The sequence below is a fragment of the Cottoperca gobio genome, chromosome 5 (assembly GCF_900634415.1).
Source record: "Cottoperca gobio chromosome 5, fCotGob3.1, whole genome shotgun sequence".
NCBI classification, from domain to species: Eukaryota; Metazoa; Chordata; class Actinopteri; order Perciformes; family Bovichtidae; genus Cottoperca; species Cottoperca gobio.
The window spans coordinates 9,234,674-9,259,027 of NC_041359.1; the positions used below are offsets into that span (position 1 = coordinate 9,234,674).

The following is a 24,354-nucleotide window of genomic DNA, read 5'->3' on the forward strand; positions in this document are numbered from 1 at the left end:
ATATATATATCTCATTTTAGTGTCAGATTTAGGGCGTTCTCTTACGGTGGCGGCCATCTTGGATTTCAGGCCGTTAGAATGCTCAGAAAAAATGCCACCCTAATCTTTTTTCATGTTTATAGTATAATCTAACAAAATCAAGTGAGTCTTGGCTTTTAACAAAAAAAATACACGAATCCTTTTTTTCATGACAAATATGCCTACACTACAACTTCAAAACACATTTCACGTGCACGTCAATCAACAACACAACAGCTGCGTGCGCGGCCTAGGGGCTCGCTAAATGTTGGTGTTTGTTGTTTCCTTCACGTGCCATGCGCAGACCTCAGATGTGCTCCTGAAGAAAAATAAACAGAAAGTTACTGTTTGAATTATAAGCACGCATGTAGGCTATTAAATTACAGGTGTGGTAGCTGCAAGGTTATGTTGTAAAACTGTCGTTCAAATCACAGATACGCTTGCGGGCTGTGCTCGTGTGTGTGTGTGTGTACTGTATTACTGCATGCAACATGGTCCTTCTTCTCTAAACCTTCTCAGAAATTGTTAAGAAGGTGCGATTTGAGTTGGAGAACAAATTACTTCAGTTGTATAGTATTATAGTATTATAGGCCTATTGATTATATTGAAATCACGGCTGCTGTTGTTTACAATATAGGTAAACGACTTTTTTTTTGCACTAATTAACCACCAAATATTAATATCAATATTTAATTATTTTTAAATAGGTGTTTTTTAAATCCACGCTGCTTTACTAGGCTGACTGCGGAGTCCTGAGGAACTGAGACAACATCAAGACTCCTAAAGCAGAACAGGAACTATTGTGAAGCCACTGTGCTGCTGCAATTTCACTAATTGTGTTTCACTTTATAATAAGGCCTCTTTAAAAGAAGAAGAAGAAAATGAGCCATATTTGTTTTTAAAGTAATTAAATGATTACTAGGCCCTGATTACCATCCTCTCCTAAATGCACATCACACCAATCACCTCTCAATCTATGTGAGCAGTCCTGCTTTGTTATGCTGATTGTGCGCATCCGCCCAAGCTATTAATCTCGAACCAGAGGTGAGTCTACATTGTAATATCCTTAAGGGCTCTTTGTGCTGATCTTCTCCTTCTTGACATCCACTCACAAAAAGCCATTGTGAATTTGACCATTGAAATCCGATTCTTCATTTTTTTTTTTTTTTTTGAGAGCAACGTTTTGACCACGTTTGAACCACAAGTGGACATAAGGACTTGAGGAGGTGGCAGTTGGATTTGAATCGCTGTCAGGGCAGGTCACTTTCCTCCAGCCTGGAAAACTCGCTGGTTTGTGAAATGTCATCTCCCCTTTTATCTAATCAAGGCCTGTACGCTTAAAACCCGATAGCCACCCTGAGAGGATTTCAGCAGACTTGGAAAGACTGTCTGTCAGCTGCTCCGAGGAGGTGGATTTCGGCGAATCTCGCGTTTTTTTCTGTTATTGTGGATAATTCCGTGCTTAGTGTTTTTGCTTCTTTAAGCAGTGAATGGTTGGCACAGCAGGCCCAGTGATTTCTCTGAAACATATGGGAGTTTCAAGAGGACGGGGGTCTGGGATCACCAAAGACTGAAACGCAATCTACCATTTTCAGTGACTCAGCGCGCCTGTTACGCGACCAGATATTTCAGTTTCAGGGTTACAAGATGACAATGGCATCTATCAAGTCCATCGTTAGCGAGGCTGGACATTGAAACTATGCGTGACCACTGAGCCGGACCTTGAAGATTGAATGAGCATGTTTGGCACGGTACCTATTCGTCTGAATCCCCACCTTGTAGCAACAGGTTAGGCACCTGGCCTCCCCCAAATGCTCTTATAGCGCGCGGCTTTAACTTTATACTCTTCTCTCGGCATTGCGATTTTCCTACATGTCTCCCACCATGGTGGAGCACAACGGCCTGGATATTATGTGCCTGAACAAGTACTGTCACAGTTCCTCCTCGTCGTCCAGCTCCGAGCACGACAAGAAGATTTTCAGCAAACTAAAACTCAGTTTGTCAGAGGAATATCCGAGGAAGAACGCAGAGATCCTCAGCGGCCAGTACGGAACCAATTTGCTGCTGATCGGGGCGGCGTTGATGCTGGCCATCGCGCACCATGGCCCCTCTGTCAAGGAAGAGCACCTGCTGTCCTTTGTCACCTGTCTCATGATCCTCCAGCTGATCTGGATGATGTGGTACATCCTGGTGCGGGACAGACAGAAGAACACGCGGACCGAGAAAGATGTCCACGCCACCACATGCTGGATAAGAGGTGAGATTACGCGCAAGATTACAGTAGTACATGGTAAAATAACAAATTGAGGTTATTGTTTTCCATGTTTTTGGAAAAGGCATGTCATCACCCAAAACCATAATCTAATTTAAAAGGGTTTATGTTTGACATATTTAAGAAAACCTGATAAATGTTTAGCCATATAGGCATAATGTGGCAGTAATAACTTGGATCTTTTCTTTTTTTTCTCTTGGTAGGTGGTTTGACTCTCCTTGCACTCCTTTCACTGATCATGGATGCTTTCCGAATCGGGTATTATGTTGGCTATCAGTCTTGTGTGTCCGCTGTGCTCGGGGTATACCCTGTCATCCACGCAACTCACACCATAGCACAGGTACATTTACAACCCCACTTTCATTTCAATAAAGTGATAATCTTTCGGCAGTGTTAGACACTGTGTCTTTTTTTTGTTTTCTGTGCACCACTTAACCAGGTAGCTCTTTGAATAATGTGCTCTTTGTTGTTGAGGCGAGTACAGAGTTGCTGCAACAATATAATCCTGTCATTGTCCATGTTATTTGAGTGTAACTGACCAGGGAAATCCTTCTGGATTTAAATGATTCTTAGGTCGATTGTGTTTTAATTTATTGGCTTTTTATATTGGTGTGACTTGTTTTTGGTGTTTTGTTTAGGTGCATTTTCTCTGGTTTCACATCAAGGATGTCATCAAGAGCTTTGAAACATTTGAAAGGTATGGGAAACATGTATAATATTATAATTTAACATCAAAAAGCACGTTTTGATACCACAATCATGAAACATCTCACCAGCGACTGAAAAATGTGCAAGCACGCACACCACGACAACCTGAATCATAATCATAATAGTTCATAAACCTTGTTTTCAACTGTTTCTCTCTTCAGATTTGGTGTAATCCATGCAGTCTTTACCAACCTCCTCCTGTGGTGCAACGGCGTCATGTCAGAGGCAGAGCACTTCTTGAACAACCATAAGAGAAGACTCTCTGCACTGGGCTACGGAAACCTCACTATAGGTAAGGGCCAAGGGGTTGATTGCTGGCTTGTACCTCGAAAACAAGTACAATAGTCCACTTGAGAGCTCACTTCAATGGATGAAAGAAAAAAAAGGAAGGAAAGGAGGCTTTGCGAGGGGAAGGGAGGTTAGCTCTGCAGCCCAGTGGGTCTTGTTTGTGTCGAACATCTCTCTATTAGGTTTCAGGAGACACACAGTGTTGCTAGTGCTGAGGCCCCCTCCCCGGCCCTTTCCCCACACTTCAGCCACCACCACCCTCCTTGGCAACCCCCCGCTTGACCTCAGACGGCTTTGTCCCCAGGCTGCTTACTCCCAAGGGTGCTGCAATTACAGTAACTGATACATCTAAGCCTAGGGTTGGGGGGTTCGGCTGCTCCTCCTCATATCCGGCTGACTGTGAGGCTGGCTGCACCCTGACTGTTGTTCCCTTTTTAATTAAAGGCTGCAGTACCATAGTGGTGGCCTTGGGGAGGGGATGGGGGGGTGCACACGGCAAGGTTTTGTTGAGATGATCTTTAGAGGGCATCAGCAATACCATAGCGTGTTGTGGTGGGCTTGACAAGGAGTAAGTATAAAAAGTGTATTGTCATCACCATCTAACACAAACAATAAAAGGGTTGTGGTGAATTTACATTATCAGGATAATCGTTAATATCCTCACATGAGTGACTTAAAACAACTGTTTAGCTTGCTATCATGGTAGAGAAGTGAAAAATAGAGCCTGATTTAAAAAAAAAGAACAAACTCACACAATGTTGCTTTTTAAAAACAAATGTATTTATCTTTTAATTATACAGGAGGACCTTATGATTTATGATTACCTTATTTATCGTTTCATTGTTTTTCACTATAAACGATGTGTCCGAGTTTTAAGAATATTTTGATGATAATCGGGATAATATCGCCAGTCGCAATTATTTTGGCCAGGATAATTGTGACACAAAAACGTCATATCGTCCCATGCCTAGTTGTGAGGCAAACCATAAATACTATAAATAATCCTAAAAGAAGCGGCTTAAAAATCCCTTTTCTGCTTTGAGCTTTGAGATAAAATGCTTTCTGGTTTCATTGCTATGGTGAACCATTGGGATTGCATTAGTGTAGAGGAGTGACCCTTAATTAGACAACAATAACGTAAGGGTCACTAGATAATTAATGCGATATATCTACTACACAAGTTTACTTTTTCATCTAATCTTTGCTCTCGTTCCTTGTGAATGACTGATCACATGACCCTTCAAAGGCTATAGAAATTATTCAAATAAAACAAGAAGAAAAAATCACTTTGTGGTTGAACTGGTCACAACTAGTAGATATACAGTATGCACTGACAAGTAGACATTTCTTTGTCACAAGCCAAAAGTTGGGAAACACTGCCTTAGGGAATAGATATGTGAGCTTCTGATGCTCTCTCTATGGGAGTTTCCAGGATTGAATTTAAATAACTGTGTAAATAAGATTGCACTGGAGCAAAAGGATGTCAACAAACCTAATCTGCATTTCCAAAGGATTCTCTTAAAACATTTAAGACCAGGTCGGATTAGAGTAAAGGTTCAGTAGCTCTAATTTTGCCCCAATGCTTTTAAAGCATTATTATTTGATAGCTTGAAATGTGTTAAAATGAAATTACATACAGATGTAAGGCCCAGATACAAAAGGTTTTCATTCATTCAGTGTGGTCAACACTGTCTTATTATGTGTCTTATAAGTGTCGTATATTACTCAACCTGCACTCAATAAATTATTGCCATGTAATATTTTCATTTGGATAAACGTGTGAGATCCTTTGCATCATCGTTAATCTCTTAAATGTTTGCTATTTATTTATTCTATTCTGTACGTATGTTTATTCTGATATTTATGTTTTTGGTTTCCTGCCAGTGTAGTACTATGTCCTGATAGATGGATATGGTTTTGTGAAACTAATACTTCACCCTCAAAAATGGCCATTTGTATGTAAATTACTCACACCGTGTTACCTTAAATTCTTAAAGAAAACCATTTCTCACATGCCACCACAGTGAATGAAGAATCCAAAAAAAGAGAAAATTCTTGATGAAATGTAAAAGTAAATGGGACTGGATAAATGACACTTGGATTATATTGCATAGATTGTGTGAGAGTATGTAAATGCGACCCACATTTACTTTTCTCTGTTTTTTATTCTTCCTTTTCTGTGGAAGCATGTGAGAAAAACCAAATCTTCTTCAATAATTTAAGGTGAACACTGGAAGAGTAATTGATATACAAATGGTCATATAGTTGACAAAGTATTCCTTTCATTTTAAAAGACAAACGGTGTTAATGTAGACCAGCATAAAACTAATCTTTCTCATGAATTTGCATCTGTTTTCATTTGTTTTGCAGTGCACTCAGAGCCCCACTGTAACTGCACCACCAGCACTTGCTCCATGTTCTCCAGCAGTCTCTTCTATCTCTATCCCTTCAACGTGGAGTACCACATCTTTGTCTCCGCCATGCTCTTTGTCATGTGGAAGAACATCGGACGGACCATTGACCTCTCCTCAAACCGGAAGAGGCTGGCTACCAAAACACAGGGCCTGACAGTTGGCCCGATTCTGGGTCTACTCGCCCTGGCCAGCACTATCGGGATCCTGGTGGTCTACGTCACCCATGTAGAGGAATCGCTCAAAATGCGTCAGTCAGCCATTTCCATGTTCTACATTTACGGCATTGTTATGCTGGTGTTCATGTGCTCTGCCGGTGCTTCAGGTCTGCTCATATATCGAGCGGATCACGTGCCGCTGGACACCTCCAAGAACCCGTCCAGACAGCTGGACACAGAGCTGCTGTTCGGGTCCTCTATCGGCTCCTGGCTCATGTCCTGGTGCAGCATAGTGGCAGTGCTCGGCGCCAACAGCAGTCCACCATACCGCTGGACCAACCTCATCTACTCTCTGCTGATTGTGCTGGAGAAGTACATCCAGAACCTCTTCGTCGTAGAATCCCTGTATCGCAAGCAAGACGATGGAGAGAGGGAGGAGCCCGAGTTACCAGCTGCTCCAGAAATCTTCTCTGTGACGTCCTCTTTGGCCCCGCCGTACAACGGCATCATCAACCGAGCCTACGAGACTCCAGACAGAAACTGTAGCACCATGGAGAACGAGCAGGAGGAGAGCGGACAGGTGTACAGATGTCCCAGGAAACCTTCTGAGGTGCTGCTGACCGCTGGAAACAAAGTAAAAGAGCCCACAAACATAAAGAGGCAAATCCTGAAGAACATCGCCGTCTTCCTGATAATGTGCAACATTTCGGTAAGCATTTGTACTCGTCAACCTGATAATTGAATGTACATGAGATGAAATTAGGTTAAAGTTTGCTGTGTAAAAACTCTAAATCATGTCAATCAACTATCTGGAACACATTATTTTATGAACTGAATGCTTACTTAAAATAAGAAGCTAAATCAGATGATTTCCCGTAAACTGCTCTTATCAATACTTTTATATTAACAATGGCTCAAAATGATGATGTGTAATGGGACAGGGGTTGCTCGTGGTGAAAACCCCACAGACTCTGCTTTCCCCTCAGCTCTCGTGGAGCGTTTTAGCTCCTTCTACATCTTTTTGTTTTCACTCTCACCACTCTCAACAACATGTCAGATAGAGCAAAAAGCTCTCAAAAACTATTGTATATTACCTGCCCAGTGGACATACAAAGTTAGCAACTAGCTGGTGAACATAGTGGGGCATTCAGCAGCTAAAGAGCAAGATATTTCCATTAAGAGTTGGTGGAAACCAAAGCAGAGCTAAGAGCGACTCAAGGTTGCCAGAAACACGACTTTCAATGAATGCTAATGTTGATCCATGTCTGCTTCATGAATAAAGAGTCAAAGAGCGCAGACCTTTGCCAAGTCCATGCCCTGTCTCACAATGTTAACAAACTCATTAGTGTATCCGCTTTGTAATCCGGATACGCTCCAAAGTTTAATGGCTTCTTGCTTGGCACCGAGCTTCATTAGTAGTTCCAGTAGTTTTTCAGTAATCCTGTTGACAAACAAACAAAACCGAAATCTTTACCTCCTTGGCGAAGATAATAATATTTCAATGTTGTGAGTACAGTTTTTGTGCTGCCCCCAAGTGGCCAAATAAATCAATGAATTAAGGTTTAACTAATTAAACTTCTTTCTTTCTTTCAGCTGTGGATCCTTCCTGCCTTTGGCTGCCGGCCACAGTACGACAACGGGCTGGAACAGGAGACATTTGGCTTCAGCATATGGACCACAGTTCTCAATTTCGCCATTCCTTTGAACCTTTTCTACCGCATGCACTCAGTCGCCTCCCTCTTCGAGGTGTTCCGCCGGGTCTGACAGAACAGCAGACGACTGACAATGTCAGATAACATGCACAAGAACACTTGTCACCACCGGCTCCTGAGAGTGTCTCACAGCGCAGGTCAGCCGTTCAGGAGGCAGTCTGGGTCACACTCCAACAGACTTGAAAACAAGCCACGGAGGCACAAACAAAACGTAGATCCCTCATTGTGGGGATTACAGAGGAAGACAAACCTATTAACCTACGTTCCTTGAAGAATTGCCTTGTATAACACGAGGGTTATTAAAAATGCTGATGACAAAGACCTTTGTACTTTTTGTTCTGTGGTCACATTCCAGTAGGTTTCCCTCATTGATTCATTGTGTAAAATGTATATGCTGTATCTGACACCCATGTCTTGTACTGTTTCATATAATTAGCTGAAAGTGTATAGTAGACTACTCACAAAATACTGCAGCTAAGACACCCCTGTTAGTCTCTAACATCTAATAGTACTGTATTCAACAGAGCCACATTGGTGTACCACTTGACCCCTACTTTATCTGCATGTGAAATGTTCATACTGTCTATGGATATGGTTCTCATTTGCTTCTCTTAGTAGTTCAAGTCTAATGGAGTATGCAACACTTGAGCTACTAAGATAGTGACAATTTAAGCTCTATATTTTGTATATTCTTTACGAGTTGGGCTGTAGTTCTCTGACTCTCAGTCATTTAAGGTTCATCAATGTCCTTTTGTATGCTGATTCTCTGTTCTGTCAAGTTGAATGGTAAGTTATGTTCAAAATGATGTTACTACGTAGCACTGTTTTGATTACACTGGAGTATCTGTATCCACATTATATTGAGAAGTGCTGTGTGAGAAAACAAATCTACTGTCAAAAAATGCTTCCCTTCTAAACCCTGATGACAAAGAATTCATGAAAGGTTATTGTTATTCAAATCATGTGCATCCATATTGTTAAAAGTGGGAATCTTGTATCAGAATACGGCTCCAGGATTATTACAGAATATAAAATAAATGACAACTAAAGATTGTATGTTTACACCTGAAAGATCAGCAATAAAAGAACGACCTAGTCTGTGATACTCCTTGTTTCTTTTTTATATATTTTTAAATATAAAACACATATACTGTATACTTGTACTGTATCATTTTATATCAAATCAATGTATAATTTCAGTCAGTTCTCAACCTGGTGCTATTCGCTGTATGTGTTCTCACTATGTGCCAACTTGTGGTAAAAATTCTTGGTTTTTTTTAGGTGCAAACTGCAATATTATATAATCTTTGTAAATACTGTCATGCTGATTAAAATCATCATTCAGACACTGTGATACGATTTTGTGAAATTCCAATGAAATGGTGCTCATGTAAAATGATGTGTACAATAGTGATGAGTGTATATCTTTTGCCTATTGAAATAAAGAATTGTTTTCTTTTTTTCATACAAGATGTGTCACATCTCTTATGTGTTCTACTCTTCGTCACACTAATGCTCACTGAGCCTACTTTTTCTATTTATTTTATTTTCAAACAAAAACAACTTTTATTTACCAAGGTAAATCTCATCGAGTTTTACTAAATCTTTTTAGTCCTGGCCATTTTCACTGAACTTCTGGAAGGGGTTGTAGTACATATTTGCACCACAAGGTGTCGCCATGTATTTATGTCTTTAGGAATTTAATTTGATAGTCCAAAAACTCCTGTACTACAGGCACATCTTGGATTATTGCGCCATCACTTCTTCATAAATACCCTATTTTTTTTTACAACCATTTTAACAAAACATATGAAGACACAGTTACATTTAGAGAAAAACAAAGGTATAAATAATAATAAAAAACAGTGATTCTCACAAAAACAAATCAGTGAATTTAGGTTGTGATTTAATATGCATTTCTAATGATCCTGTAACTATCTGGAATATACACATTGACACACAATTAATTAAATCATATTTTTATGTGATTTTTACAAAAATGCAGACATCATTTTCCATATAAACGATTCTTGACATTATCCTCTGTGTCCCTGGTCATACAAACACACTTTTTATTTATTTTATTTATTTGCTGTGGTAGCATCTGTACTAATTTTGTACGTAAAGAATGAAATGTTGTGCCCGGCACAAATTGCCTCCTGACATCCTGAGATTATAGGTTACTCCAGAGTATTTGGCATCGGGTGTGGGGGGGATTATTTTTGACGTAGTGTCACAACGATTTGACAGGCACGCAGACACATCTAAAAATATCTCGTGACGTTTCAAAGCCGGAAACGCCGCTGCTGCTGCTACTGCTGCTGCTACTGCTGCACAGGGAGTGTGAATGTGACTCACCTGTTCAGGGTGAATTTGAAAAGTGGGTGAGTTATGACCTCCAGTCGGCGGTCTTTAGATGGCAAACAACCACCAGTATTCAGTGATGGTGAGAAAAAGATTGATTTGTCCATAATATTCAAAAATACCTATTGGCTTTATTCGTTAAGGCTCACGCATTAAAATTACTCTGCAGATTTCGTTGGTGGTTTTACTATGCACTTAAGGTGCTGGTAATAAAACGTTTGAATCAAATGTGGGCTGATTCATGATTCGAGGCAGCAGAACAGTAAGATCCTGTTGGAGTCTTGTGAGATAGATACACAGACAGACAGGCAGACAGACAGACAGACAGACAGACAGACAGACAGACAGTCAGACAGACAGACAGACAGACGGACGGACAGATAGACATGTGGAGTTACTTGCTGAGGGGATTATGAAGGCATTTTCTTTTTCAGCACCATGGACAGCTCTGTCAGTGCATGTGAGACTAATACATATTGCTGGTTGCGTGTGTCTGCAACCTTTAAACATACAAAATGTATGTACAAAAAACACACTTAAATGCAACCTGCGGCTGTTTATTAATATGTGTGTCTATATAGTTCACACACAATTTGATTCTGAACAAAAAAAACCTCCATATTGTTTCTCCTGTCACTGCAGTGTTGTGTGATGTCAATTGCGCATGGAGAGAATAGCCGATCCATACTTGGTAGACAGTTCCCGACTGATGCAGAGTTTGTAATAACGCACTTTGAAGTCCCTCAAAAATGTGTAGGGCTTCTCCTCACACCCCTTTTCTAATGCATTGTTGTGCGTAATACCACCCACAAAGGAGGCGTGATGCTGTAGCCAATGCGCCCAACCCTAGTTAGGTTAGTGCGCGTGAGGCTGCAGGGACTCCCTGCGCACAAACACTGCGCTCAGGATACCTCGGACTGAGAGATTCACAGGGGCAGCTAGGTCAGACGACCAGACCCGGGTAAGGCTGCAACATGCGCTCGCCATTGCGTGCTCCGTCCCAGCCCCCCAGCGCACCTGGCACGTCGCACGGCTCAGTTTTAAGGCGATCAATTCTCTCTTTCCGTCTGTTTTGCACTCCACATCAGGCTGGCAACCGAGCGTGTCAATGGGGACAATACTTTGAATGGCTGATAACTGTGCCTGTCCCCGCGCGCGGAGCAATGGACTGCAGTTTTACTTGAAGAGGCACATGGAGAACCCAGCCAAGTATCTCTCATCGGTGCAGGGGATTGACTCTGCGCCGGCACCTCTCGGAGAGATTATGTGGAACATCACCGAAACAGAGGCAACAAAGGACGGGAGGACAGATATGGTAGCGCGCACGGTGACGGGCTGTCTGCTGTCCCTGCTCATCCTATGGACCCTGCTGGGGAACATCATGGTGTGCTCCGCGGTGTTGCGCTTTCGACACCTGCGGACCAAAGTCACCAACATTTTCATCGTCTCCCTGGCTCTATCGGATTTATTCGTGGCCATCCTGGTGATGCCATGGAAAGCTGTGGCAGAGGTGGCGGGGTACTGGCCGTTTGGCACTTTCTGTAACGTATGGGTAGCTTTTGACATTATGTGCTCCACCGCCTCCATCCTCAATCTCTGCATCATCAGCGTGGATAGATACTGGGCCATCTCGAGCCCCTTCCGCTACGAGAGGAAGATGACACAGCGAGTTGCCTTTGTTATGATAAGCATCACTTGGACGTTGTCTGTGCTCATTTCATTCATACCGGTCCAGCTGAACTGGCACAAAGCCAGCGGTGACGACATGGCAGGGTCCCACAACTCCTCCACGAGCCGGCTGATAGAGGAGAACTGCGACTCCAGCCTGAGCAGAGAGTATGCTATATCCTCCTCTTTGATAAGTTTCTACATTCCCGTGGCAATTATGATTGTGACTTACACCAGAATATACCGGATTGCACAAATACAAATTAGAAGAATAGCATCCCTGGAAAGAGCAGCAGAACACGCGCAAAGTTGCAGGACAAACAGAATAGAGTGCCAACACCACAACACCTTGAAAACGTCAATTAAACGCGAGACCAAAGTGTTCAAAACTCTCTCGGTGATTATGGGTGTGTTTGTGTTTTGCTGGTTACCTTTCTTCATCCTAAACTGTATGGTCCCGTTCTGCGACAGGCCGGCCACGGACCAGGCCGCGGGTTTGCCGTGCGTAAGCGAGACGACGTTCGACGTCTTCGTGTGGTTCGGCTGGACCAACTCCTCCCTGAACCCCATAATCTACGCCTTCAACGCCGAGTTCAGGAAGGCCTTTGCGAGCCTCTTGGGCTGTCGCAATTTCTGCTCCAACACGCCAGTGGAAACTGTGAACATCAGCAACGAGCTGGTCTCATATAATCAAGACACCCTCATCCACAAGGAAATCGCGAAAGCATATGTCAACATGATGCCCAACGTGGTTGAATGTATCGAGCACGAAGAGACTTTCGACAGGATTTCACAGTTTTCTCACAACAATGAAAACGCCACCGACTCGGTGTGTGACCTGGAGGACTGCGAGGCAGATATCAGTCTTGACAGGATGTCACCGTTCACACCCAATGGATTACACTGACTCCAACTTTGTGCCCCCCCCTCCCCCTCCATGCGTATTTGGATGTATTAATAATAATAATGTCGTTGTTCATTTACCTCCTGTGTCCCAGAAGCTGCTCTCCACAGGGAGCCCACATGGTGAGGGTTTACTGAACAGCTGCTGAGGGTTTAAGTGACTTGTTCATGGACACTTCAGCAGGGCTCAAGTCTGTGTAGCCACCAGGCCACCCTGCCACCGCTTTGCGTCATATATGAGATGTGATGTTGCTGTCCTGTTCTAAAAAAAAAAGTGATGTAGGTGTTTATATACATGACAAGTGAAGTATGTGTTCATTTGTTCAAAAGTTTAATGTAAGCTGTTGTTTACCGGGAAGGCTTCCGTGTCTCATCCACTTGCAGGGTGGAAAAATGTTTGTAAAAACTCACTTGAGGAATTATAATAGAAACTTTTTTGCTGCTTAAAAACCTCGTGTATCCAGTTCCCGCCTTTCTACTGAGTATGAAAACTGAGGGAAGCCTTACAGACAGTGCAACCAAGATAGCTCTACTCAAATGCAGTCATTTTCAGCGCCTTATCTTATTTAAGGAATAGTTTTGAGACATGAAAGGAATGTGTCGTATGAAGTTACATGATGCCAAAATGCAGTATTAAAGTGTTTACCCCATGCACTACACCCACCCCAGTGACTCCTCCAGCACACCCTCTCTGCACCATATGGACTGTTCTGCAGTTTGATCAAGGCTCAGATAGCCGGACGAAAAACATGATGAAAAGGCACAAAACCTGATGCTATAAATATGGAATCACACAAATCAAAGAATTTTGAAAATAACCTGTTATTTTAAGCTGTTATTTTAACAATCAAAACTGTTGACTCTTTTTCTGTGACCTTTCATTTCTCCTTGAGGCCAAAACTACTGAATGGTTCTGCTTTATTAACCTCAGTCAGCTCTAACTGACCTAACAAAAGAAAAGAATCTAGGCTGTCCTGAACAACCAAAGATCTCAAGGACTGAATCAATAACTCCGACACAATAAGGCTACAGCGTTTTGTCAGCTAGAGGAATTGTTGCTATAGAAAGCCAACACACACACACACACACACACATACACACACACACACACACACACACACACACACACACACACACACACACACACACACACACACACACACACACACACACTTGGCCAACACAACTGGATGTCATACATCACCTCTCCAACACCTCTCTCTATCTTTGTACTGTACAGATGACCTGATCTGAATGTATTCTACTGTCCTTTAAACAGTAAAGTGTGTCATCATTTGTGTAATAAAATGCTGTCATGCTGAGACGAACAGAGCGCTCTGATATCTTCCTGAAGGTCACATTAAAGTTTATGGGGTTTCACAAGAGGACAAACTTTGCAGGGTTGGAGGTTTTTCATCTCTAGTTCAACTTTCATTTGACGTGTACTCAGCTGTGACTCTGCTCGCATGCATATTCACCTCTGACCCTTGTTCTTTTTCAACTCTTTTTTGTCAGTTTGCAATCTTTGGACAGCTTGACAGCATATATATATATATATATATATATATATATATATATATATATATATATATATATATATATATATATATAGAGAGAGAGAGAGAGAGAGAGAGAGAAAGAGAGAGGAAATGTTGGCAGAGAAGTCTGAGTCAGAGGTCCCTTTCGGATTCTAATGGAAATGATGTTAACGTAGTGCACATCACATAGGCTGCTGCTCCTTCAGGATTCTTCCATTCACTGACCTGTCTTCCACAGATTCAGACAACTGATATACTTCTTCCGGTAGGGCCAGAGAGACTTGAATCCCACCGATAAGAGACAGTCGTGTATGTGTGTAAAGTAATAAAAAAAGAGCTCACACTGAAAAAGCAGCTGTGTTCTTCAAGGTGGTGTCTTCTTCTGGGCAAGTGATCATACGTAGCTTAATTTTCTTTGAACCAATATCGTTACTTTCATATAGGAACTCCACCAAAGCCAGTGAAAGAACACAACACGTCAGTTGAACTGCCAACAGCGTCTGTTAGTCTTTCTGCGAGCCAAAATTAAAATCCATTGTGTAAAAATCCCTTCACTGTGTCCATCTTATATACTGGAGGTCTTTGGCACACATAGTTTAACAGACAAAATGCATCTTTATGTATGTGAATAAATACATTTATCTAACCTATGTGTCTCCATCCTACCATTTACCTGAAATTTACTTTTATTATTATTTATTTCTACTTTTTTTATTTTAAGATAGAGATGAGTGATTTGAGGATTAACTATTAATTAATTTGCAAGATGCATATTACATCTGGAGAGAATAAAGAAAAATAAAGTCTGTGGCAATTATCTTGGATGTCTCTGTTGTCTGCCCTACATAAGGAAGACATTTGCTGCTGCAGTGTGTTCATGTACTGCATGACAAATTAGATAAATAATCCTAAACAATAAAACTCAATTAGCATTTTTTAGAACTTTGTTTGTACATTCTCTGTACCCAAGTTTTAACTTTAACGCAAGCACGGCCTTATGCTGCGTTCACTGTCATTCACGTGAAGGACATACACAGGCAGTTGTGGAATAAGTATTTAGAGCCTTACTTCAAGGGGAACTTTGTATATGGCCCTTTGTGGCTCCAGAGAGAGCTGCTTAAATGCTGACACATCACTTCAACTGATGTCACTTGGGGACTACAAGTTTAAAAATAAAAACATCTGGGGGTGTAGAGTTAGAAAGAAGTGACTTTACCAAATCTCTGCAGCCCTCTCCTCATCTGTTCAAGGCTAGCACCTGAGGCAATATTAGCCGCTACTAGCATAACACACCCAGCTCAGTAATCAAGTTGCAATGTGGGTAATGTAGGCACCCAGTTTTGACAAGGAAGAAAAATTCATGGCATAATGAAGACGATATCTCTGGTTCTGCAGCATCAATTTGAATTATCTTTCCTTCTAACTGTCATTTTATAGGCCTACATTGTTATATAATGCAATGCTCAATAGGTGGAGTATTCTTTTATGTGAACATACAAATATAACAATGTAAAAATACTCCAATAATATTAGTTAATATTATCAAAATATTTGCATTCAAAATAATTTGTTCTGCAGAAAATGCCCCCTGTGATATATTATTACATATTATATTGATAGATTTTAAGTACTGAAACATCAATGAATAAGCAGCATTTTACTGATGTAGCTTGTGGTGAAGCTAATGTTACTTTACTGTGATCCTCTCACTGTCTTGCAGTCTGTTCTTGTTGACCACAGCAATAGGTCGACAGGGAGGGTCGTCAGCTGATTAAGCTTACCTTGGCATTCCAGGCTGTAAAAGACTCTCTGTCTCTTTCTACGGCTGACAGCCACCTTACAGACTTTTCTTTTTGTTTGCACCGTCAAAACGTCCGACAGCACACATCTATGCATGTCCACACTCCATTGTTCATTTGTGTTTACCTTGGTTTTAATAAATTAGATTTGTTTTGAGTAAATCTCTTGCGTGGACTCCCTCCTTCTCCCTTTCCTCAAGTCCGTTTATAACATTATATACTATTAGGAAGTTTAATCTACATCAATGCATTGGTTTTTAATAAATGTATATATTATTTTAATCTAAAATCTTGATGCCTCAAATCAATCTAGTGAATTAGGAAAAAGTAGCAATATTTCCCTCTTCTGAAATACAGTGGATTTAAGTATAGAGTAGCATGAAATGAAACTACTTACCACTTAATTAAATACCTTAAAATTATATAAACACCTATATGTTTTATATTGTTGAATTATCATCACTGAAGCATTAATATATACACATCATTTTAATCTTGTAGCAGATTGAAGTGGAGTTCAAAAAAATCCCTTTCTATACTGTTGGGCACTACGATCTAAAATGTTACATCATATTTCTTAATTTTTATACTTAACAATGTCAAAGTATTGTTGTTGTGTATTCAATGTGGTGGGGTTACATGTGTAATATTTAATTTTTAACTATATAGTAGTAAAAGGATGGAAAGGATTGATTTCCATCAAATGGAAATATTCACGTAAGGACCTGAGTAAATCTACTTAGTTACTTTTCACACCTGAACACAGGGACACATAGGAAGTATCCAAGGAAATAATGTCTCAAAATGTTTCCTTGCAAAGTTTATCAGAACTAGAATCAGGATCAGAAATCCTTTATTAGTCCCACAACGGGGAAATGTACCTTGTTACGGCAAAAGAACAAGAAAGAAAAGTGGCGAGCACACAATAATGTTTATATTCAAGTCCTGTCATTTTTGAAAATGTTGTTGCAGTCCAAGCCATATTTGATACTATTGCATTTAAATGCTAAACATATATAAAACCTGTATAATGCATAAATACTTATGATATAACTCGAGTGAGGGAAATGTGATCTAGGCGTAGACATGTAAATTGGCTGTAACTCTAGACTAGAGACCATCTTGTGATGGGATCACTCTACCTCCTTTCCTATGTCCTACCCCCTTACTTCCAGCACCCTCCGGCGGACCACACACATCTTCGGCCTTCATTTTGATCTGGACAGTGTCTGCATTTTGCTCTGATAGGAAGTTATCCCAGTGACGGAATCTGTCCACAGACAGTATTATAAGCGCCTTGCAAAGTACTCAACACCTTCTCTGTGGTAGTTCCCACTACCGTGAACTAACTACAGGGACAGTACCCCTGGGTTAGTTCACTCGTGGTTAAGTTCCCTGCTCAGGGACCACTAGACCACAAGACCTCCACCACCACATACACTGACTCACACGCTGAAAACAATATCCTGTGGATGTGCTTTGACACTGCATTTAAAAAAGTTGGCCTAACATGGAGGCTTTAATTGAAGGTCTGCAGTTCAAATTTCTTCTGCTGATCTAATTGAACTGAAACTGGAGTGATGATACTAAATGTTATTCTATTTATAATACATCATCATGCGCTAAGGCTGTTTTGTGAGCATTCATTGACTAAACAAGTGCAAAATAAAGAAGCATGCAGCATTCCCAGGGGATGAGGTGTTTACTTGTTCTCTGTGTTTTGTCCTTGCAGTGTGGAACAGATATGAAAGGTGGTTTGACCTCGATATGCAGCCATGACAGGAGAGCTGGAGAGGAAGTGGAGGCAGGCTTAGGGGGGTTACACCATCCGTCAGGACACATTCATCAAAATCACTCTCTTTCCTACTGCACACACGTACATGTCCACACACATGCATGAATGCACATACAACACACAAAACACTACTGCTACACGATCTTTGCTCTCAACCTCTTTCCTTCAACAATCCGCACAAGCACAAGCACACGCACGCACGCACACACACACGTTCGTTTCACTATCTCCTCTCAGTTCTCAGCATGCTTCATTCCTTCTGGATCTTCAAATGATTTCAATCATCTAAGGAAAAGCAGAGAGGCAATCTAACTTCCTGTTTGCTTCGCTTCTCAGAGTGGCAGCGTGAACACTGACACTACTTTGAGCTTATCATATCTGCACGAGCGCTGAGTAAATGAACCCCTTAATTACTGTAAACAAGCTTGAACTGTTTTATCCGATAGTCCACGACCCACCTGGCAATAACCTTGCCAATATTAGTGTCTTGCCAGCTCCTCACACACATACACACTACAACTACGTCTTCTTGGCTGCATTTTTTATTCTCTTGAGAAAAGAAACTGTCTGACTGAGGCTCTGTCTTTGGACCTGCATTGTTAAAAAGAGACTTATTTTCAATCACCAAGTGATTGTTCCATATCTGTATATATATATATATATATATATATATATATATATATATATATATATATATATATATATATATATATATATATATATATACTGTAGATATATATATTTTCAAGATCAGTCATTTTGCTTTGAAACTCCTTATTTTACCTCGCGGTGCCATCCCATCCGCTTCTTATCTCTGACACAGTCAGAAGTGTTGAGTTACTTTCAGCGAGACTGGTGTCTCTTTCCCCACTGGTCCACTCCGCATGTTAGTCCCGTGGCATGCACAGACTCTCACGTGGGCAGAGTAAAACCTTCTGCTCTGTCCTGCTCGTGTAGGATGCCCAAATATGCAAAGACAATGTTTGTAATTCATTTGTAATCCAATTTAAAATGCATGTGTAAATTGTAAAGCAATACTAAAATCATACTAAATCATAACAGAATCAGAATAAGGTTCATTGCAAAGTTGCCATATTAAGAGGAAATAATAATAATACAGGCCAAGCGCTGCAAAGTCAAGAACATAAATATAGATTAGAAATATTACAATAACAACATGAAAAAGTTATTATATAAAAGACTATATTGATAGGGGGATGTGCAAAGTCTCTGAGGAGAACATGTTCCGGTTGGTGGCCACACTTCCTTCACTCTACTGCTGAACACCGGAGCTCCCCAGGGCTGTGTGCTCAGCCCCCCCCTGTTCATGCTGTACACCCATGACTGAAGCTCTCGACTTGACGAGAACTCTATTGTGAAGTTTGCGAATGAGACTTCCATCATTGTCAGGGATTTTAAACAACAATGAGACTTCATATAGAGAGTAAAAATCAACAATCTTGCAGAGTGGTGCCCGAAGAACAGTCTGCTGCTCAACGTCAGCAGAACCAAGGATTTTAGAAACAAGACACACACCCCTGTCTACATCAATTGAGCTGTGGTAGAGCAAGTGAGCAGTTTTAAGTTCCTGGGAATCAGCATCACAAACAACCTGACATGGTCATCTCACATCTCCATCCTGGGGAAAAAAGCTAAACAAATATCTATATTTCTTAAGAAGGCAAAATTCCCCAGCCGAGTTCTTTTAACCTTTACAGATGGGCAATAGAAAGCATCCTGACTGGGAACATAACACACTGGCACGGGATGAGCACGGCCCAGGACAGGCAAGAGATACAGAAGTATCTGCTGTTTGTGATTAAATATGCAACAATTACAAAGTTTCAAAAGTTTTCAAAGTTTGGAAAAAATGCTTGGGTATTATTAATTAAAAATGTAACAGTCCGTAACTCTGCTAATCTTCTCCCTTAGGACTGTGTGTGATGGGATTTCAATTATTTGATCAAATATTGGTAAATCCTGATTGGTGTTAGGCTTTCAGACATCATACTATTATTATTATTATTATTATTATTATTATTATTATTATTATTATTATTATTATATTATTATTATTATTATCATTATTATTATTATTATTATTATTATTATTATTATTATTATTATTATTATTATTATTATTATTATTATTATTATTATTATTATTATTATTATTATTATTATAATGTCAACATTCTCACACAGTGATACTACAGGGATCTTCAATCATTGGGATTGTTCAGGTCAAAACCATATTCTGATCTGCGTGAAGATGCTCCTACACTGAAAACGGATCATCTTCATGATCTTCATGACAAGATCGCATTTTCACAAATATGAGATAAAGTTGTAGGAACATTTTAATGCTCACAAGGGAATAATGTGATACCAAGTCATTGTTAGAATAGTAAAGAATATTGAAGTCACAATTGCAAGAAAGTCTCTGAAATGTTTTTTTTTCACTACTACTGATGCTTCTGTATGACAGTCGATCCAATTCTATTCTATCAGATCAAAAAGTAATCACATTGGCAGTGGTGAAATTGTGTGCACAGACCTTAATAGCTTGTCATTGAAATGTTTCATCAGAACACTGCTGGGGCACATTACCTGCCCAGACTCGATATGAGAGTGAAGGCAATGAGGCATGAGTCGTGTAGTTTTATGGGAAAGATGAAAACATTTACTGTATGAGGTATAAAACGCTCCCCGCTGACCAATTAAACGAGAAGAAAAGAAAGAGGGTCTGAATACCTGTAAGGTACAAAGAGCAGGTAACTTGAACCCTGAACACAACACTTGGTTGTAAATCAATCAGCTGATGACTCTGCATCCCTCGGCATTTCCCTCACTATCATTTGTCAGACAGTGATTATGGATGGCTGCTCTGCTGGAACTTAGAGTTCAAATGATGGGGTCATGTGCACATTTGTGGCATTTAGGAGCTGAACAGCAAGATGTCCGGCATCTGTGAGCCCAGACTGCTAATTATGAACTTAAGTAGTGTCATTGGATTTAGTTTGAAAAATGTTTTGTCTAATAAATGTGTCTCTCAGATACAGAAGACATGCTATCAATTATTTTTTTAACATCCATCCATCCATCGTCTACCGCTTCTTTTTTTAACATCACAAGTTAATTACTTCATCTCAAGATAACAAAGCTCATTTTCTCTTGATACCAGGTTAACTTATTCCTGAGAAATCAAAAGGCCAGTTGTTTGAGATAACAAGATCGTTTATCATGACAAAGAGACTTTTGTTTTCTCGAGATCACGAGATAACTAGGAGAACACCAAAATGAGTGTCTGCAGTTGAACACCTCCAAGACCAAGGAGATGGTGGTGGACTTCCGCAGGATCAGGCCAGACCTGGAACCGGTGTCCATCGAGGGGGTCGACGTGGAGGTGGTCAGGTCCTACAAATATCTGGGGCTGCAGCTGGACGACAAGCTGAACTGGACGGCAAACATGGACACTCTTCATAAGAAAGGGCAGAGTCGTCTGTACTTCTGAGAAGGCTGGGGTCCTTCAAAATCTGCAAAAAACTGCTGTTGATGTTCTACCAGTCTGTGGTGGCCAGCGCTCTCTTCTATACTGTGGTGTGTTGGGGAGGAAGCAGCAAGAAGAGGGACGCTGGGCGGCTGGACAGACTGGTGAGGAGGGCTGGCTCTGTAGTGGTCACAGAGCTGGACTCCCTGGTGACAGTAGCAGAGAGAAGGACCCTTGATAAACTGTCATCCTTCCTGGACAACGCCCACCACCCTCTGCACAGCACATTCACCCAGCAGAGGAGCGTGTTCAGCGGCAGGGGGGGGGGGGGGGGGGGGGGGTAATGTTGTATGTCATGTTTTAAGCTACTGGATGCCTGAATTTCCCTCGGGATAAATAAAGACTCTCTCTCTCTCTCTCTCTCTCTCTCTCTCTCTCTCTCTCTCTCTCTCTCTCTGTCTCTCTCTCTCTCGCTCTCTCTCTCTTGCTCTCTCTCTCTCGCTCTCTCTGTCCATCTCATCCTTTGCTGAATGTCGGGAAGGATTCAGTAAATCAAGGCAGAAATGCGTTGATCAATAAGTGTTACTATTTGTTCTGACATTTTCAGCGGTGCATTCCAGAAATTAGACAATTTGGCAGCAATTACTGCCATGAAGCACAATGATTCATTACCATAAACAGCTATTATTTGGGAGCGGACCTGAGCAAGTCGCTGTCTCTCGCTGGCCTGATTTCCCCCTGTGATGATGGACAGAGTTGATTTATGAGCAGAGGACTGAGACTTTGTTACAGCTGCTTTGAAAGGACCAAACAGAGATGTGCTCTGCAGAAGGTGTGAAGGTAATTGACTTTGTAAACAATATGGCAGTTTCCATAATGATTATATGCTTGGCCTCAGTTAATAAATTAGTCTCACCAATATTAATCTTAGTTCACAAAGTGCTTTTGATTTATCTTCCGCCACATGGACTCAGTTGATCAGGTATTCTTTAGCAACATCTATTCTGGCTTCAGCAGACATTTGAATATTTTACCATTATTTTATCAGCATTTGGGGAATCTGTGCGTGAAGAAGGAACCTGCACAGAAGAGATGGTCATAGATTGTGATCAAAGTTAATCATCTGCTTTGCTACAATCTATTTCCACAAAATGCAACAACAGATAAGTCTCAGTCATACAAATGACTTCATTAAAATTTGAATGTGTTGACCACATTTATAGATAAAAAGGAGTAAGAGTCTCTGTTTGGCTGTACAATGGCACAGTGGGGCTTTATAGTGTTTACCATTGTCACCATCTTAGTTTAGCGTGTTAGCATGCTAAGTAGTGATGTGAAGACTCTTCACAGAACTTCGGTGAATGTCCAATCCCGCGGGTGCTCCTAATAAGCCGACCCCTGCTTCTGCCAAAGTTATCCAGCTAACGTCAATATTTTCCTTCCGCCAGAACAGTCCGTCCTCCTGCATCGGTCTTTTCCTCTGAGAAAGAACTTCAGTGAAAAATGAAGAATTAGATGGACATTTAACCTGATCAATGATTATACTTGAAGGATGATGCTGCACTTTAGTGTGATGAAGAGTCCAAACTCGGCAAATTTTGAGCTTCCTATTACATGTAATTGACAATATACTTCTTACATGAGTGCATTGGACATTGAAATTGCATTATAATTCCCTATCACAAAATACTTCATATAACTACGGAGACAATTTATTATTAATTTATGGCCCATTATACGAGAAACTGGGACGGCTGGAGGACCATGCTGACCTTCATTAATCTTTTATACTGTATGGGTTGTAGTAGGTATGGGTTAAAGTAGTAAAAGAGTAGATATAACATGCTTTAGCTAGAGCCTACACCATATCGTTCAATATTACATTTTTGCTTTTAATGTAATGCCTTATTCTTATATATATATATATATATATATATATATATATATATATATATATATATATATATATATATATATGTTAAAATGGAAAATTGTCAATAAGGACCAAAACAAATGATTACTACTACTATTTAGAATATATCCAGTCAACGACCTGAAATGGAAAAGATTACAACAACAAGTTTGAAATGAGTAATTTCCCACAGTGCTTCCATATTCTACATATTTAGTTGACTCACAATAAAGAGAGCATTGTGAATCAGAGCGAGCATGTCTTTGAAAGCTTCAGAAACCCTGTCTCCTGGTTTAATGCGTGACTCTTGAGATGAGGTGAACAGATGCTGCCTTACCCTGCTGTCTTTATTCTCTGCGTCTCAAACCTGAGCCAGCGGTCTGTGTGCTGAACCTCAGCTGTACAGCTGCTCCAGAACAATCAAACAGAATCAAAACAACATAAACTTGTCTACGCTCATCCTCCAGCGGCGTATGGAGCAGTTACAGGAACAACCACTTCAGTTATCATGTTCTCCAAAGTCCATTTAGGCACTGATTGTTTAGATCGGCGTTCTAATGAAAAGGCTGATTAGTCTGCGGCTCATGCTGTCTGCATGCATGCAATTATAATCTGAGATATTTTTCTGTCAGTGGCTAATTGCCATTCAGTCCCACAGGACCACTCTTGATGACGTCATCAATGTATCAGGTACGAAACGCAACCGAGCAGTTTTTAGACGTGGGAGGTTGACAATCATGTTGTATCCTGTCTCCCTTGTTCCCCATAGTGATTTGATAATTGTTCCTAAGTTTTGATCCACTGACAAACAACTCCACATTTCCAAATGGAATTACAAGAAATTCTATAACAACTGAATTGTTCATTAGTTTTGAATGGCAAGTTACACAATGTAATACCATCCAGCAGCCAAGCAAGCAATCACAGGGTAACTCCATTAATAATGTGCAATGCAATGTGAAAGATAATGGTGTCATACATGAATGCTCTTTGGGAAAAAAACATCTATTTCTGGACATACACACCTTTAATAAACATAAAACCATAACCCTACAATTCCTTTCTCTTTCTTCATCTGAAGTCAGAATAACTGGTCTCTGATGGACGAAGGTGCTGTTCTTCCAGCATATAAATCTACGTCACTGTCAGAGAAAGTAATGGGCTGTTTTTAAAGTCCTTTCAAATCCTCCAAGAATATGGCAAAGACAGAAAGTAAATACAGTATTTCTTATGAAAGAATGAGTATAAACTCATTGGCGTCCTGCAGCTAGGGAGCAAATCAAATGTCCAATGGGGAATAATTCTTGAAGAATCCCTT

The 24,354-nt window shown here is 40.6% G+C and overlaps 2 protein-coding genes across 2 annotated transcripts; both read left to right on the forward strand.

The window, feature by feature from the left end:
* The first annotated feature begins 1,890 nt into the window (after positions 1 to 1,890).
* On the forward strand, positions 1,891 to 8,994 carry otop1 (otopetrin 1). The gene is made up of 6 exons (XM_029432237.1): positions 1,891 to 2,275; positions 2,494 to 2,630; positions 2,929 to 2,987; positions 3,160 to 3,290; positions 5,657 to 6,564; positions 7,449 to 8,994. Exons 1-6 carry the CDS (start codon positions 1,891 to 1,893, stop codon positions 7,617 to 7,619), a joined length of 1,791 nt encoding a protein of 596 aa, XP_029288097.1. The 3' UTR covers positions 7,620 to 8,994.
* Positions 8,995 to 11,007: 2,013 nt separating this feature from the next.
* Positions 11,008 to 13,982, forward strand: drd5a (dopamine receptor D5a). Its single transcript, XM_029431901.1, has one exon. The coding sequence runs from the start codon at positions 11,058 to 11,060 to the stop codon at positions 12,504 to 12,506; it is 1,449 nt and encodes a 482-aa protein (XP_029287761.1). The 5' UTR covers positions 11,008 to 11,057; the 3' UTR covers positions 12,507 to 13,982.
* The last annotated feature ends 10,372 nt before the right edge of the window (positions 13,983 to 24,354 follow it).

Coding starts and splice junctions, on each gene's coding strand:
- otop1 (XM_029432237.1), top strand. CDS start 1,891: ATGTCTCCCACCATGGTGGAGCACAACGGCCTGGATATTATGTGCCTG. Junction 2,276..2,493: donor CACCACATGCTGGATAAGAG/GTGAGATTACGC, acceptor TTCTCTTGGTAG/GTGGTTTGACTCTCCTTGCA. Junction 2,631..2,928: donor CAACTCACACCATAGCACAG/GTACATTTACAA, acceptor TGTTTTGTTTAG/GTGCATTTTCTCTGGTTTCA.
- drd5a (XM_029431901.1), top strand. CDS start 11,058: ATGGCTGATAACTGTGCCTGTCCCCGCGCGCGGAGCAATGGACTGCAG.